The sequence below is a fragment of the Nomascus leucogenys genome, chromosome 18 (assembly GCF_006542625.1).
Source record: "Nomascus leucogenys isolate Asia chromosome 18, Asia_NLE_v1, whole genome shotgun sequence".
NCBI classification, from domain to species: Eukaryota; Metazoa; Chordata; class Mammalia; order Primates; family Hylobatidae; genus Nomascus; species Nomascus leucogenys.
The window spans coordinates 87,365,825-87,381,864 of record NC_044398.1 but is presented as its reverse complement, the minus strand read 5'-3'; the positions used below and the strand labels follow the sequence as shown (position 1 = coordinate 87,381,864).

Below are 16,040 nucleotides of genomic sequence, written 5' to 3'. Positions count from 1 at the left end.
ACAGAGGTAAGCCAGTGGTTCCTAAACATTTGTGTACATCAGAATTACTTGGAGGGTTAATTAAAACCTAGATTCATGGGCCGACCCACATAGTATCTGAGTCAGTAGTCTTGGGCTGGGGCCTAAGAATGTACATTGCTAACTAGTCCCCAGGTGATACTACTGCTGGTCCTGGGGCCACACTTTGAGAAGCACTGAGTGAAGATATGGAGAGAGTCACTGTGTCCTGATGACAGCTGGGCCCATTGCCTCCTAGGAAACGTAAGCCACTAAATTCTGTTCTTTTGGTTAAGCTAATTTTAGTTGGTCTCTGGTCCCAGTAATTGAAAGAATCTAGCTTAATATAATAGCCTTTGAGAAGTTGCAATGCCTTTTTGGCTTCCAGATAATTGGAGAGGAAGAAATTACAGCAAGATAAAAACATTACGTGTGAAGGGCTCTGGCCCTTAATACTTAACTGTGCCATGAGGCACTGTGGCTCATGCCCTGTAATCCCAGAACTTTGGGATGCCAAGGTGGGAGGATCACTTGAGGCCAGGAATTCATGATCAGCCTGGGCAACACAGGAAGACACTTGTCTCTACAAAAATAAATTTAAAAATTAGCCAGTCATAGTGGCACGTGCCTGTAGTCCCAGCTACTTGAGAGGCTGAGGCAGGGGGATCACTCGAGCCCGGGAGTTCAAGGCTGCAGGGAGCTATGATCACCTATTGCACTTCAGCCTTGGCAGGACAGCAAAATTCTGTCCTCTAGAAAAAGAACTTTGATGTGAACATTTAGAGACAGAGACTAGTGGAGATACCAGAAAGACTGTAGTGTCTCTGTCCCTGGGAATTCTAGGAACAGCCCCTAGATGCCCAGCTAGGTGAAACCTCATATATGGAGTCTTCCCCAGAGACAGGGGACTGGCTGAGTTGACCTCAGCTGGTCCCAGAAGCCTCCCTGACCTCTCCATACCTGAAACCCAGCGTAGAGGAGAAACAGTGGCAGGATGGCCACAATGGCCAGTGGGGTAGCCACTGCCACCACCAGGCTGACCTCCAGGAGTCCGAAGGCATACATCAGCAGGGACCGGAGTTTGTCTGGAATGTCCACATCAACCGTGTCTGTCTCCCTGGAGAAGCGGTTTAGCAGGTTGCCGATGGGTGTCCGCTCAAAGAAGCTGATGGGAGATCGCACCACATCCCACAGGAGCCTCTGGAAGAGCAACCTGGATGCCCGGACCCCACCTAGGATCACCGCAGCCATGGAGGCAAACAGCCCGATGGCTGGGGAGGGAGAGGAGGTAAGAGCATGAAGGCTGGAGAACCTCAGGAGCGCCCCATAGGGCCTTGCGCAGGTCTCTCCCGCTACCCCATGGTGGACATCTTATGGCTTGGCCACCCTGATTATTACATTTTTTTGAGACAGGGTCTCACTCTGTCACCCATGTTGAAGTACAGTAGCATGATGATGGCTCTCTGCAGACTTGACCCCCTGCACTCAAGCGATCCTCCCGCCTCAGCCTCCGAGTAGCTGGGACCACAGGTGTACGCCACCATGCCGGCTAATTTTGGGTATTTTTTGTAGAGATGGGATCTTGCTATGCTGCTCAGGCTGGTCTCGAACTCCTGGGATCAAGTGATCTGCCTGCCTTGGCCTCCCAAAGTGCGGAGATTATAGGCATGTGCCACTGCGCCTGTACCCTGCTTGTTTCTTGATGTAATGCGTTGAAGAGTGTCCCCCAAAATTCATTTGGGATGGGTCCTAAATTCAGTGACTGCCATTTATATGAGACTACTAGAGGATACTCAGAGACTCAGCAAGAGACATGAAGATGGCGACACAGATGGGAGGGGACATCTACAAGCCAAGGGATGCCAGAGGCTGCTGGCGACCAGCAGAAGCCAGAAACCAGGAGAGAAGCCTGGGGCGCATTCTCCCTCAGAACCTCCACGAGGGGCCAGGCACAGTGGCTCATGCCTGTAATCCCAGCACTTTGGGAGGCCAAGGTGGGTGGATCACCTGAGGTCAGGAGTTCGAGACCAGCCTGACCAACATGGTGAAACCCTACTAAACCCTACTCTCTACTAAAAATACAAAAATTAGCTGGGCGTGGTGGCAGGCACCTGTAGTCCTAGGTACTCAGGAGGCTGAGTCAGGAGAAACACTTGAACCCAGGAGGCAGAGGTTGTAGTGAACCATAAGCCGAGACTGTGCCACTGTACTCCAGCCTGGGTGACAGAGCAAGACTCTGTCTCCAAAAAAAAAAAACAAAAAAAGACCTCCGCAAGGAGTTAACGCTGCTGACACCTTGATTTTAGACTCAGGCCTCAGAACTGCGACAGAACAAATTTCGATTGTGCCGGGCTCCCGAGTTTGTGGCAATTTGTTTGGCAGTGACCCTATGAGAGAAATGCACATCCTTCCTCCCGATGTTAATCTGCATGCCTGGGGTGGGGCTAACTTCTCCACTGGGGTGGGGCAAATTTCACCCATGGCCAATCCAAACCACTGCAATTGGTTCAGGGATGAACACATAACCCAAGTCAGGCCAATGACAGGGAGACCTGGGACTTCACTAGAACTTTTGGAAAAGTGGTACTTGGTTGTTGGAGGTGGCCAAGCTGGAGCTGTGGAATATCATCTTACTGCCAGGGGAGCAGCTGAGCTGGACAGGAAGCTCTCACAGAGGAGGGAAATGAAGCGATTTCTTGTTTGGACCCCTACATCCAGCCATACCTGAAGCCAGAATCTATGGATACTGGTCCCAAGAGCCCATCAATTCTCTTGTTGCTTAAACACTTTGAATTGGAGCTGAATTTGTTTATTTTCAGATGGAGTCCTGCTCTGTCACCCAGGCTGGAGTGCAGTGGTGCAATCTCTGCTCACTGCAAACTCCACCTCCCAGGTTCAAGCGATTCTCCTTCCTCAGCCTCCCAAGTAGCTGGGATTACAAGCACTGACACCATGCCAGGCTAATTTTTATATTTTTAGTAGAGATGGGGTTTCACCATGTTGGCCAGGCTGGTCTTGAACTCCTGACCTCAAGTGATCCACCCGCCTTGGCCTCCCAAAGTGCTGGGATTACAGGCATGAGCCGCCGTATCTGGCCTGGAGCTGAATTTTTTATTCTTTGTATTCGAGAGTCATAACCAATTTCTCTCTCTCAGCTCCCGTCTCTCCATCTTTAGGGGAGAGTAAGACTTGCCCTTAGCTATCAAATGAGGGATGGAAGTGGAAGGATTTTGAAAGGGCTATTTGCCACCCAAATGAGGATTTTGGTTAATTCCAGGGCTCGTCTGACTGTGAGAATCCCTAATTTCCTCTTGGTTAAGTAACCATTCGCCTTGAGTATTCCACTGTACATGCAGTTGTGGTGAGTAGGTGTACAGGTTCTTAGGAGTAGAAGAGTCCTCAAGTTCAGGCCTGGCGCCCCCCATTTTATAGAGGAGGTCACAGGCTCACAGCATTTTGGTGATGTGGCCAAGGTCACCCAGTGAATGAGGACAAATCAACATGAAAACGAGGCAACTGTCCTTTAAAGATGAAGCCAGGCCAGGCGTGGTGGCTCATGCCTGTGATCCCAACACTTTGGGAGGTTGAGGCGGAGGATTGCCTGAGCCCAGGAGTTTGAGACCAGGCTGGGCAACATGGCAAAACCCTGTCTCTATCAAAAACAAACAAAAATTAGCCAGGCATGGTGGCATGTGCATGTAGTCCCAGCTACTCGGGAGGCTGAGGTGGGAGGATTGCTTGAGCCCAGGAGGCAGAGGTTGCAGTGAGCCGAGTTCGTGCCACTGCATTCCAGCCTGGGTGACAAAGCCAGACCCAGTCTATATATACGTGTGTGTGTATAAATCAGAAGCCAAACTCACATGTGCACTCCTGTTACTCCTTTCAGCCAGGCCACGTATTACAAGGAGAAGAACCAGGGGTTAGGGACAGGGTGGGCGAGGCAGGAGGAGGGTGGGTGTGGTTGCAAAAGGGCAACACGAAGCTTCCAGAAAAGGAGGGATGTGCCCTGTCCTCCCATTCCCTCCAGCCTCATCTTAAGGACACAGACCTTTGCGTGGACCCTGGACGTTTTGCACATTGTTCCAGGGGGACAGGGTGACCCAGGGAGGGGTGGGGCAAAGGAGCCCTGAGCACCCCTCGGAGGAGCTGGGAGGAGGGGGATGAGGACGGCAGGTGAGGCGTACCTTGGAGACAGCCGAGGAGCCCGAAGATCCCGCCACGCAGGGCTGCCTGCGTCTGCTGCCCACCCACTGCGGGGTCGTCAGCCCACAGGCTCAGCCAGTAGCCCCGGCAGAAGGAGGCCACTTGCTGGCAGAGGAAGAGGAAGAGTGCGTAGAGGCAGAGCGGGGTGCCCACGGCACGCAGGTAGGCCAGGTGCACTGTGGCCTTCACCTGTAGCACACATGAGGGAGAGGGAGGCAGAGAGAGCACCCGGCGGGAGGGGTGAGTTGAGGCAAGGCCAGGCGAGGCTCCCAGAAAACATGCCTGTGGGCAGATGGAACCACCACGCAGACCTCACCAGTTCTCCCGCCGTGCCTCCCACCGGAAGCACTATCTCCCCGATAGGCCCCAGCCAGCCTTAGAACCCCCATCTCCTACACAATCCCCAGAGAACTAGTATTAATATTTTTTCTTTTCTTTTTTTTTTTTTTTTGAGGACAGGGTCTTGCTTTGTCACCCACGTCACCCAGGCTGGAGTACGCTGGCATGATTGTGGTTCACTGCAGCCTTGAACTCCTAGGCTCAAGTAATCCCCCTGCCTCAGCCTCCCAAGTAGTCAGGACTATCGGTTTGTACCACCATGTTTTGTTAATTTTCATAGTTTTAAAGAGATGGAGTCTCGCTATGTTTCCCAGGCTGGTCTCAGACTCCTGGCCTCAAGCAATCCTCCCTCCTCGGCCTCCCAAAGTGCTTGAATTACAGGTGTGAGCCACCACACCCAGCTAGAAGGGTTTTCTTCAACACCCACCATGGGTCAGGCATGTGTCTCTGCTCATAATAACCTCCATTTCACAGATAAGGAAACTGAGGCACAGAGAGGTTCAGCCACTGGCTTAAGGTCCTTCCTGCTCCTACAAATCTGAAGTTCTCTACACAGCTGCAGCCAGACAGGACTGTTGAAAACATTAATCTAATTATATCTTGTCGCTGGCCTGTCCATGGCTATCTCTTGCTCTTAGAAGAAATCCTAGCCAGGCGAGGTGGCTCACACCTGTAAGCACTTTGGGAGGCCAAAGCGGGTGTGTCACCTGAGCTCAGGGGTTTGAGACCAGCCTGGACCAACGTGGTGAAACCCCGTCTCTACTAAACATACAAAAATTAGCCAGATGTGGTGGTGGGCATCTGTAGTCCCAGCTACTTGGGAAGCTGCAGGAGAATCACTTGAACCTGGGAGACAGAGGTTGCAGTGAGCCGAGATTGCGCCATTACACTCCTGCCTGGGCGACAGGAGTGAAACCCTGTCTCAAAAAAAAAAAAGAAAGAAAAAGAAAAAAAGAAATTCCAAGCTTCTTATCTCGCCCCCACTCACTGCCTGCCAGCCTCATGGGACCCCTTTCTCTGGCACTCTAAGATACTTCCCACCTCAGAGCCATTGCACCTGCTGCTCTCTCTGCCTGGAGCGCTCTTTCTCCTGCCCTTTGTATGACTGGTTCCTTCACACATTCTTCGGGGAAGCTCAAATGTCACTTCTCAGAGCATCCTATCCATACCAACCATGGTATGGTTTCTCAGTGGTCTCTATTTCATCATTCTTTTAAGAGGCAGGGTCTCACTCTGTCACCCAGGCTGGCTTGCAGGTGACATGATCATAGCTCACTGCAGCCTCGAACTCCTGGCCTCAAGCAATCCTCCTGCCTCAGCCTCTGAAAGTGATGGGATTACAGCCATGAGCCACTGCGCCTGATCATTCTTATTTTCTTTATAGCACTTATTGTTATTGGATATAGCTTACTTATTAGCATAATTATTTACTCTCCATCTATCCTCACTAGTACCTAATCTCTACCAGACTTAGCCTGGCACATAGTGGGTATTGTGTACATGTTTGCTGGATGGATGAGCGGGTAGGTGGGTGAATAAATGAGTGGGTGGGTAGGTAGGTAGGTGTGTGGATGAATGAGCGGATGATGGATGGAAAGATCAATGAATGGATGAGCAGCTGAACAGACAGATGCATAGGTGAGGGAATGGTTGGATGTACTGTTAGGTGGGATAGATGGATGGGTAAGTGAATGGGATGGATAAATGAGTAGGTGGGTGAATGGATGGGATGGACAGATAAATGAGTGGGTGGGATGGATGGATAAATGAGTGGAAGGGATGGATAAATGAGTTGGTGGGAGAGATGGATAAATGAGTAGGTGGGATGGATAAATGAGTGGGTAGGATGGATAAATGAGTGGGTGGGATGGATAAATGAGTGGGTGGGATGGATAAATGAGTGGGTGGGATGGATAAATGAGTGGGTGGGATGGATAAATGAGTGGGTAGGATGGATAAATAAGTGGGTGGAATGGATAGATGAGGGGGTGGAATGGATAAATGAGTGGGTGGGATGGATAAATGAGTTGGTGGGAGGGATGGGTAAATGAGGAGGTGGGAGGGATGGATAAATGAGTTGGTGGGAGGGATGGATAAATGAGTAGGTGGGATGGATAAATGAGGGGGTGGGATGGATGGATAAATGAGGGGGTGGGATGGATAAATGAGTTGGTGGGAGGGATGGATAAATGAGTAGGTGGGATGGATAAATGAGGGGGTGGGATGGATGGATAAATGAGGGGGTGGGATGGATAAATGAGTTGGTGGGAGGGATGGATAAATGAGTAGGTGGGATGGATAAATGAGGGGGTGGGATGGATAAATGAGTTGGTGGGTGGGATGGATAAATGAGTGGGTAAGATGGATAAATGAGGGGGTGGGATGGATAAATGAGTGGGTAGGATGGATAAATGAGTGGGTGGAATGGATAAATGAGTGGGTAAGATGGATAAATGAGTGGGTGGGATGGATAAATGAGTGGGTGGGATGGATAAATGGGGTGGGATGGATGGATAAATGAGTGGGTAAGATGGATAAATGAGTGGGTGGGATGGATAAATGAGTGGGTGGGATGGATAAATGGGTGGGATGGATGGATAAATGAGTGGGTAAGATGGATAAATGAGTGGGTGGGATGGATAAATGAGTGGGTGGAATGGATAAATGAGTGGGTAAGATGGATAAATGAGTGGGTAAGATGGATAAATGAGTGGGTGGGATGGATAAATGAGTGGGTGGGATGGATAAATGGGGTGGGATGGATGGATAAATGAGTGGGATAAATGGATAAATGAGTGGGTAGGATGGATAAATGAGTGGGTAGGATGGATAAATGAGGGGGTGGAATGGATAAATGAGGGGTGTGATGGATAAATGAGTGGGTGGGATGGATAAATGAGTGGGTGGATGGATAAATGAGGGGGTGGGATAGATGGATAAATGAGGGGGTGGGAGGGATGGATAAATGAGTCGGTTGGATGGATAAATGAGTGGGTGGGATGGATGAGTGGGTGGAATGGATAAATGAGTGGGCGGGATGGATAGATGAGGGGGTGGGATGGATGGATAAATGAGGAGGTGGGATGGATAAATGAGGGGTGGGATGGATAGGTGGGTGGGTGGATGAGCATCTAGGTGGATGATGGGATGGGTAAGTAGGTGGGTGGAGATACATAGCAGTATAGAAGAGGAGAAACAGTGTAAGCTTCAGACTCAGACTGGCCTAGATTTGAGTCCCAGGTTGTGTCCCAGGCTAGCTATGAAAACTCAGACAAGTCTCTTAACTCTTTTAAGACTTCAGTTTCTTGGCTGGTCACGGTGGCTCACACCTGTAATCCCAGAACTTTGGGAAGCAGAGGCCAGAGGATCACTTGAGCCCAGGAGTTCGAGACCAACCTGGGCAACATAGCAAAACCCCATCTCTGCTAAAAATACAAACATTAGCTGGGCATGGTGGCATACACCTGTAGTCCCAGCTACTTGAGAGACTGAGATAGGAGGATTGCTTGAGCCCAGGAGGTCGAGGCTGCAGTGAGCTATGATTACATCACTGCAGTTCAGCCTGGGTGAGTGAGCGAGCCACTTTCTCAAAAGCAAAATAAAATAAATTTTAAAAGACTTCAGTTTCTTTATGTCTGAAATAGAGCTATCATATCTATTTTTTAGGGTGGTTGTGGGGATTAAGAAAATGAAGGTCTAGAATGCTACTGGCACATAGTAAGTACTCAAGAAAGGTGAGTATCACCGCCAAGTGCTACATTTGGTGGGAGGGCTTGGGCCCCTGGAGGTAGCAGCAGTGGGTGGGGAGGGGTGGGTGAAGCTGGTGGTTACCCTGCCGTATTGCATACTGTCCTTTCCTGTTGGCCATCCTGCCCTGTCAGGGTCATCTAGAGGAACCTCTGACTGAGCTTCTGAAGTGGTACGGTCCTTCTCAGGGACTGACTTGATGGACCTGTCATTTAGAGGAAATGAAGACAAAGTCAGAGTCTCTCCCAATGGTGGGGTGTATGTGCCCAACTCTCAGGCCCACTGACAGCCACTGAGCTCTGGGTACACTCTGTACTCATTCATTCATTCATTCATTCATTCATTCATCTAACAGAATACTGAGCAGATACCACACTTCCCTTCTTGCTGTGTGGTACCCAGCTAAATGCCATCTATTACCCCAGGGTCAAGCAAGCCCATTCTTCTGATGCCATTTCACAGGATGAATTTAACTTGCCCACCATTGGAACTCTGTTCTCAGAATTTTTTTTTTTGAGACGGGGTCTTGCCGCATTACCCAGGTTGGTCTCAAACTCCTGAGCTCAAGCAATCCGCCTGCCTCAGCCTCCCAAAGTGCTGGGATTACAGGCATGAGCCGCCACGCCCAGCCTGTTCTCAGAATTTTTATTTTGGCTTAAGCTTTGGTGCAATTGTTTTGCTCCTACTGTTTACCATCAGATTTGTCAGTCCAACTGGCAGAATATAAATTATGCACAATTCAGATGCTAAAGACTTTTTGAATGTTTTATCTGTGGATGAGTGGGCTGACTTAACCTTTGTGCCTCAGTTTCCTCAGCTGTAAAAATAGGAATATCATCTATCTATCCATCCATCCATCTATCCATTCATCTACATACCTGTATATCTACATATACATGTCTACCTACCTTCTATTAAATTAAGGTTAGCCCAAAGCTGCCTCCTTACATATTTTAAGTCTGGCCTAAAGCTTTTCCCGTACATAGCGAACTGTAACCTAATTGGACTCAAACAGACTGCAACCTACTCCTGTGTCAGTCACTGAGTTTCAGCCAATCAAAGGCAGCCAACTGTTCAAACCATGTTCAAATAAAGCAGACGCTGAGCTGTAACCAATCCAGCTATTTCTGTACCTCACTTCTGTTTTCTGTCCTTCACCTTCCTTTTTCTGTCTATTAATCTTTGACCTCGTGGCTGTACCAGAGCCTCTCTGGATGTATTCTGGTTCAGGGACTACCCGATGTGCAGATCATTCTTTGCTTAGTTAAGCTCTGTTAGTCAGGTGCAGTGGCTCATGCCTGTAATCCCAGCACTTTGGGAGGCTGGGGCAGGCGGAACACCTGAGGTCAGAAGTTTGAGACCATCCTGGACAACATGGCAAAACCCTGTCTCTACTAAAAATACAAAAATTAGCCGGGCCTGGTCGCATGTGCCTGTAGTCCCAGCTACTCAAGAGACTGAGGCATGAGAATCGCTTGAACCTGGGAGACGGGGATTGCAGTGAGCCGAGATTGTGCCATTGCACTCCAGCCTGGGTGACACAGCAAGATTCTGTCTCAAAACCCCCCCCCAGAAAAAACAAAAAACCTCAGACACATTAAATTTGCTAGAGGTTAATTTGGCACAATCTCGGCTCACTGCAATTTCCTCCTCCGAGGTTCAAGCGATTCTCGTGCCTCAGCCTCCCGAGTAGCTGGGACTACAGGCACATGCCACCACGCTAGCTTTTTTAAAAAATGTATTTATTTTTTGTTTTTTATTTTATTTATTTATTTATTTATTTATTTATTTTATTTTATTTTATTTTTAGTAGAGACGGGTTCACCATGTTGGCCAGGCTGGTCTTGAACTCCTGACCTCAAGTGATCCACCCACTTCAGCTTCCCAAAGTGCTGGGATTACAGGTGTGAGCCACCGTGCCCAGCCTTAATGTGTCTACTGGTTTTCTTTTAGCATGGCTACCTATCCATCTGATCTTACTTCAGATTCCTGTGCACTGTGAAGGTAGTGGGGTTTCTCAGTGTGTGTGTGATTGAGAGGTGCCCTTAGGGTGGCTAGCTGGGATGGGGATCAGCCCCAGTGGCCCCCGGGGACTGAGGCCCCTCAAGATTGCTGTCGCCCCCCCACCCTTGTATAGCAGGCACTTAAGCTCAGGCCACAGGTACCAGTGGCCTGTTGTTCTGCTTCCCAAGACCCCTCTCATTAAGGGGGAGAGTATCAGGCAAGCAGGTCCTTCTGCTGCAGACAGCCCCACAGTGAGCCCAGCTGTGTCCCAGTTGGAGGGAGCTGAGAGAAAGGGGGACCAGAGGCCTCCTCCTGCTCCCTTGCCCACATGTTCTGGCCAGCATCAAGTGATGCTGTGCATACAGACCGAAGCCCTGTGCACAGCCAGCCTGTCAAAACATAAGTGGCCAGGCCTGGCATGGTGGTTTACAGCTACAGGGAGGAACCAGTCCTGCCCTATTGCAGCATTGGGACAACTCCAGCAAGCTGGCCTCGGCCCACTTGAAGACATCCATCACATTGGAAGGCATATTGTTCATTCCATGAACTGGCCCTATGGGGACCTCATCACCTTGGGCAACTGGACCAATTTTGGTAAATTAACCCTCAGCAGGGCACCATGGGGGGACTTCAGCAGGTTCTCTATCCATAATGGTTTTGGTTGCCCCCCTAACTGCCCGAGATGCGGGTGGTCCCTTCAGCTACTTCAGCTTCAGCCTGTGCCCTTCTGAGTGTGGCACCATGGTGGACTCACCTCTCGGGTCTAAGCTCGGGCCTCCTGCCTGCAGAGGAGCCTCTGGAGTCCTTGGTGCTGGTCCCAGGTTCTGTTTCTGCAAGGTCAAGAGAGTCCTGTCACACAACACGGCCCAGATACCCACTTTGACACCCACTGACTATGTGGCCTTAACTGCTCTGACCATCCATTTCCCCTGATCTGGCTCCTGCCACCTCTTCAGCAACCTCTCTCAACACCCCACTCTGAGTTCTTCCAGGAACATCCTTCAGGCATTCACTCACTCATTCATTTCTTCAATCAGTGAATATAACTGAGCACCTGCTATGAACTTGAGGTTGGAAAAACAGCATTTAACACTGTACAAAGTGAAGTTACCTCTCTCTCCCCCAACAGCCTTGCTCAAGCAGTTCCTTGTGTCTGGAATGCTCTTTTCTGGCTAACTCTCACCTACCCTCAGGTACCATCTCCCCTAGGAAGGACACCTCCCCACCACTATCCCCCACGTGTGGCCAGTCACTGAAAGCAGATCTGTAGTAGTTTAACCACAGACCTGTAAGCAAGAAATAACTGCTACTGTAAGCTGCTGAGATTTGGGGGGCTATTTGTTACACAGCGTCATCACAGCAAAAGCTGACCAATACAAATAGGCAAGTTCTCTCTTCAAGCTTCAGGACTATGATATTGTGAATCAACACTTAAGGTTTTTACCAGGGTGGGCCAGTGCTAAGCAGATGTTCTCAGAAGAAGCAAAACCTGAGACTGAGGGAGACTGGATGTGAATCCTTGCTTTGTCATGAAGGGATAGTATAGAGTGTAGCAATTAAAAAACACATTCTCTGGAATCAAGTTGCTTGGGTTCAAATCCCAGTGCTGCCACTTATAAGCCGTGTAACCTGGGACTAGTTCCTTAACTTCTGGGCCTCAGTTTCCTCATCTGTGAAATGGAAATGATTCTAGTACCAGCCTCACAGGGGCATTACGTTGATTAAATGAGCTAACGTATGTGATGTGCTGTTAGTTGCTGCTTCTCAGTCATTGTGGGTGAGCTTGGCTTGGCAACATTACTTCCAGAACCTTGTCATGTATCCAACACACTCTGTGTTCTTTGGATTATTAGAAACCCTAGCTAGCATGGTGTAGCTTTCTAGGCATCAAAGTCCTTCTTGGGCTGTCTCTAAAGCAACTGCAAGCATAGACTCTGGAGCTGGACACACTCAAGTTCTAATCTTGTGACCTTGGGCAAGTGATTTAACTCTCTTTGCCTCAGTTTGCTCATCTGTAAAATGACAGCAATAACTTCACATGCCTCTGGGGGTACTGTGAGAATCAAATGAAATAGTATATTTTTTACAGAAGCACTTAGCACAGCCCCTGGCTCATAGATGGTGTTACTGGCTCTTCTTGGAGAGAGGTGACCTATTGGGAGAGCTGTCTACTTCCAGGCCTAGGCTGCAGGGAGGGTGTGACCAGAGCACTCCATTCATACCAGTAGGACCCTTTGAGCCTTTTCCCCCAAGGATGGCAGGAGCCAGGCATGGAGAATCAGCAAAGCCCACCTAGTACCTCCTTCTCCTGTATCTCCTGGCTGTCTGGCTTGATCCAGAAGACCCATGAGGGCCCCCTTCCTCTGTAGAAGCTCCTGGTAGGAACCCATCTCTGCGATGGCCCCATTTGCCAGCACTATGATCCAATCAGCCTGGGGCAGGATGTGGAGTGCGTGGGTCACGAGAATCCGTGTCTGGGCAGGGAAGGGGTAGAAGTTACACACATGTGGCCGGGTACAGTGGCTCATGCTTGTAATCCCAACACTTTGGGAAGCCAAAGCATGTGGATCACTTGAGGCCAGGAGTTCGAGACAGCCTGGCTGACATGACTAAGCCCTGTCTCTACTAAAATGTCAAAAATTAGCTAGGTAAGGTGGTACACACCTGTAGTCTCAGCTACTTTGGAGGCTAAGGCAAGAGAATCACTTGAACCTGAGAGGCGGAGCTTGCAGTAAAGTGAGATTGGACCACTGCACTCCATCCTGGGTGACAGAGCAAGCCTCTGTCAAGAAAGGAAAGAAAGAAAAGAAAGAAGAAAAGAAAAGGAAGGAAGGAGACAGAAAGAAAAAGAAAGAAAACAGTTAAGGCTGGGCGCAGTGGCTCACACCTGTAATCCCAGCACTTTGGGAGGCTGAGGCGGGCAGATCACGAGGTCAGGAGATCGAGACCGTCCTAGCTAATGTGGTGAAACCCCATCTCTACTAAAAATACAAAAAATGAGCCGGGCACGGTGGTGGGCGCCTGTAGTCCCAGCTACTCGGGAGGCTGAGGCAGGAGAATGGCGTGAACCCGGGAGGCAGAGCTTGCAGTGAGCGGAGATCGTGCCACTGCACTCCAGACTGGGAGACAGAGCAAGATTCCATCTCAAAAAAAAAAAAAAAAAGAAAAAGAAAAAAGTTACACACATGTGCTTGGCCAGCCTCCTGAGCTGGGGGTTGGGTGGGGGTATTGTCCCTGGACTCAGAGTGGGGACGGCTCCCCATCTTGTGCTCCTGCACCTTTCTTGTAAACAGCATGTCCAAGTAGAGAAACAGAGGGGACTCCTTTAGTCTGTGTCTCAAAACAAGAAGACAGGAGGCCATCTGACCCTGGCCAATCATCCAAGGCAAAGCTGTAGTAATTAAATCACAGATCCACAAGCAAGAAACACCTGCTGTTGTAAGCTGCTGGGATCTGGGGGTTGTTTGTTGCATAGCATTGTCACAGCAAAAGCTGACCAATACAAAGAGGAAGATTGGACTCAAGTGGAAGGGGGAGGTGAGATAAACTTGGGTTAGGACTGGATGCTAAGGGCTTCCTCTGCCTTTGCCCTGTACCCTCTGACACATGTTCCCAAACTTACTGTTCCCTGGAGTAGCCCACCAGGCCCAATGACCTGGTTGAAGACATGCTGGCCGACATGGGCATCCAGGGCCGCCAGGGGGTCATCCAGCAGGTACACAGCTGCCTTTCTGTATACAGCCCGGGCCAGGCTCAGCCGCTGCTTCTGGCCTCCAGAGAGATTCATGCCCTGTGGCCACAAAAGGAACAGTGGCCTGAGTCAGCATCTATAGGGTGAAACTGGGATGCCCAGGCTGGGGCAGGTCAGGGCACACCTGCCCATCAGGGTGAGGTACAGCTCAACATGCCTATTCCCTGGGGACAGGCCCAGCTTCAAAGGCACTTGCTCTTAAGACAACAATGCCTCCATCCTTACCCGACCTCACTTCTCCCCTTCCCAGGCATGCTTCCTGGAGGAGTTACCTACACTTCCCAATCCACTCTGTCTCCTCCTGCTCACTCTCTGTATCCCTTTGAGTCCAAATTCTGTTTCCCTTTCTCCACTGAGACCACCATCCATTTCCCTATTCCCTCATCCAGTGGTAGCTTTGCAGTCCTACTTTTTTATTTTAAATTTTAATTGTTTTATTTTAGTTTTTATTGATATGTAATAGTTGTAACTATTTGCGGGGCGCAAGTGGTATTTTGACACCTGTAGGGCAGTGGTCCCCAGCCTTTTTGGCACCAGGGACCGGTTTTGTAGAAGACAATTTTTCCATGGACCTGGGGGCAGGGGGATGGTCTGCGGGATGGTTTCAGGATGATTCAAGCACATTACGTTTGTTGTGCACTTTACTTCTATTATTATTATTATTTTTATTATTGAGATGGAGTTTTGCTCTTGTCACCCAGGCTGGAGTGCAATGGCATGACCTTGACTCACTGCAACCTCTGCCTCCTGGGTTCAAGCAATTCTCCTGCCTCAGCCTCCTAAGTAGCTGGAATTACAGGCGCCCACTACCATGCCTGGCTAGTTTCTGTATTTTTAGTAGAGACGGGGTTTCACCATGTTGGCCAGGCTGGTCTCGAACTCCTGACCTCAGGTGATCCACCCGTCTCGGCCTCCCAAAGTCCTGGGATTACAGGCGTGAGCCACTGCGCCCAGCCTACTTGTATTATTATTACATTGTAATATGTAATGACTCACCATCAAGCAGTATCAGTGGGAGCCCTGAGCTTGTTTTCCTGAAACTAGATAGTCCCTTCTGGTGGTGATGGGAGGCAGTGACATATCATCAGGCATTAGATTCTCATAAGAAGCTCGCAGTCTAGATCCCTCACATATGCAGTTTACAGTAGGGTTTGTGCTCCTGTGAGAATCTATGCTGCCACTGATCTGACAGGAGGCGGAGCTTAGGCAGTGATGCGAACAATAAGGAGTGGCTGTAAATACAGATGAAACCTCACTCGCCTGCCCTCTGCCCACCTCCTGCTGTGCTGCCTGCCTAGTTCCTAACAGGCCATAGACTGATGCTGATCCATGGCCAGGGGGGTTGGGGACCCCTGCTGTAGACAATATGTAATGATCAAAGCAGGGTAACTGAGATAGTCATCACCTCAAATATTTATCTTTTGTATTGGGAACACAACAATCCTTCTCTTATAGCTATCTTGAAATATACAGATAAATGATCATTAACTATAATTTCCCTTGTGTACTATTGATTACTATAACTTATTCCTTCTATCTAGGCCTTCTTGTCTTTCATTCATTCTTTTTTAAATTATTTTTATTTGTTTTTGAGATGGAGTTCCACTCTGTCACCCAGGCTGGAGTGCAATGGCTTGATCTCGGCTCACTGCAACCTCTGCCTACTGGGTTCAAGCGATTCTCCTGCCTCAGCCTCCCAAGTAGCTGGGATTATAGGTGTGCCACCATGCCTGGCTAATTTTTGTATTTTTAGTAGAGATAGGGTTTCACCATGTTGGCCAGGCTGGTCTCAAATTCCTGGCCTGAAGCAATCCTCCTGCCTTGACTTCCCAAAGTGCTGGGATTACAGGCATGAGCCACCGTACCCAGCCATTCATTCATTCTTACATTCAGTCATTCCACTAATAACTACTGCCTCGTTATCATAAACCAGGCATGGTTCCAGGCTCTGGGGAAACAGCAATGAGCAAAACAAAGTTGCTGCTCTCTTAATGGATCC

At 49.4% G+C, this 16,040-nt stretch overlaps 1 protein-coding gene across 3 annotated transcripts in view; it reads right to left on the bottom strand.

Moving 5' to 3' along the window:
• ABCC6 (ATP binding cassette subfamily C member 6) overlaps positions 1-16,040 on the bottom strand; it is a 74,280-nt gene that overhangs the window by 15,109 nt on the left and 43,131 nt on the right. For all 3 annotated transcript variants that reach the window (XM_030798036.1, XM_030798035.1, XM_030798034.1), the window contains exons 18-23: positions 13,913-14,080; positions 12,590-12,764; positions 11,045-11,120; positions 8,371-8,491; positions 4,182-4,389; positions 958-1,268 (exon numbers count right to left, since the gene is read on the bottom strand). In XM_030798036.1, the coding sequence (XP_030653896.1) occupies positions 958-1,268; positions 4,182-4,389; positions 8,371-8,491; positions 11,045-11,120; positions 12,590-12,764; positions 13,913-14,080 (1,059 nt within the window). The remainder of the gene's footprint in view (positions 1-957; positions 1,269-4,181; positions 4,390-8,370; positions 8,492-11,044; positions 11,121-12,589; positions 12,765-13,912; positions 14,081-16,040) is intronic.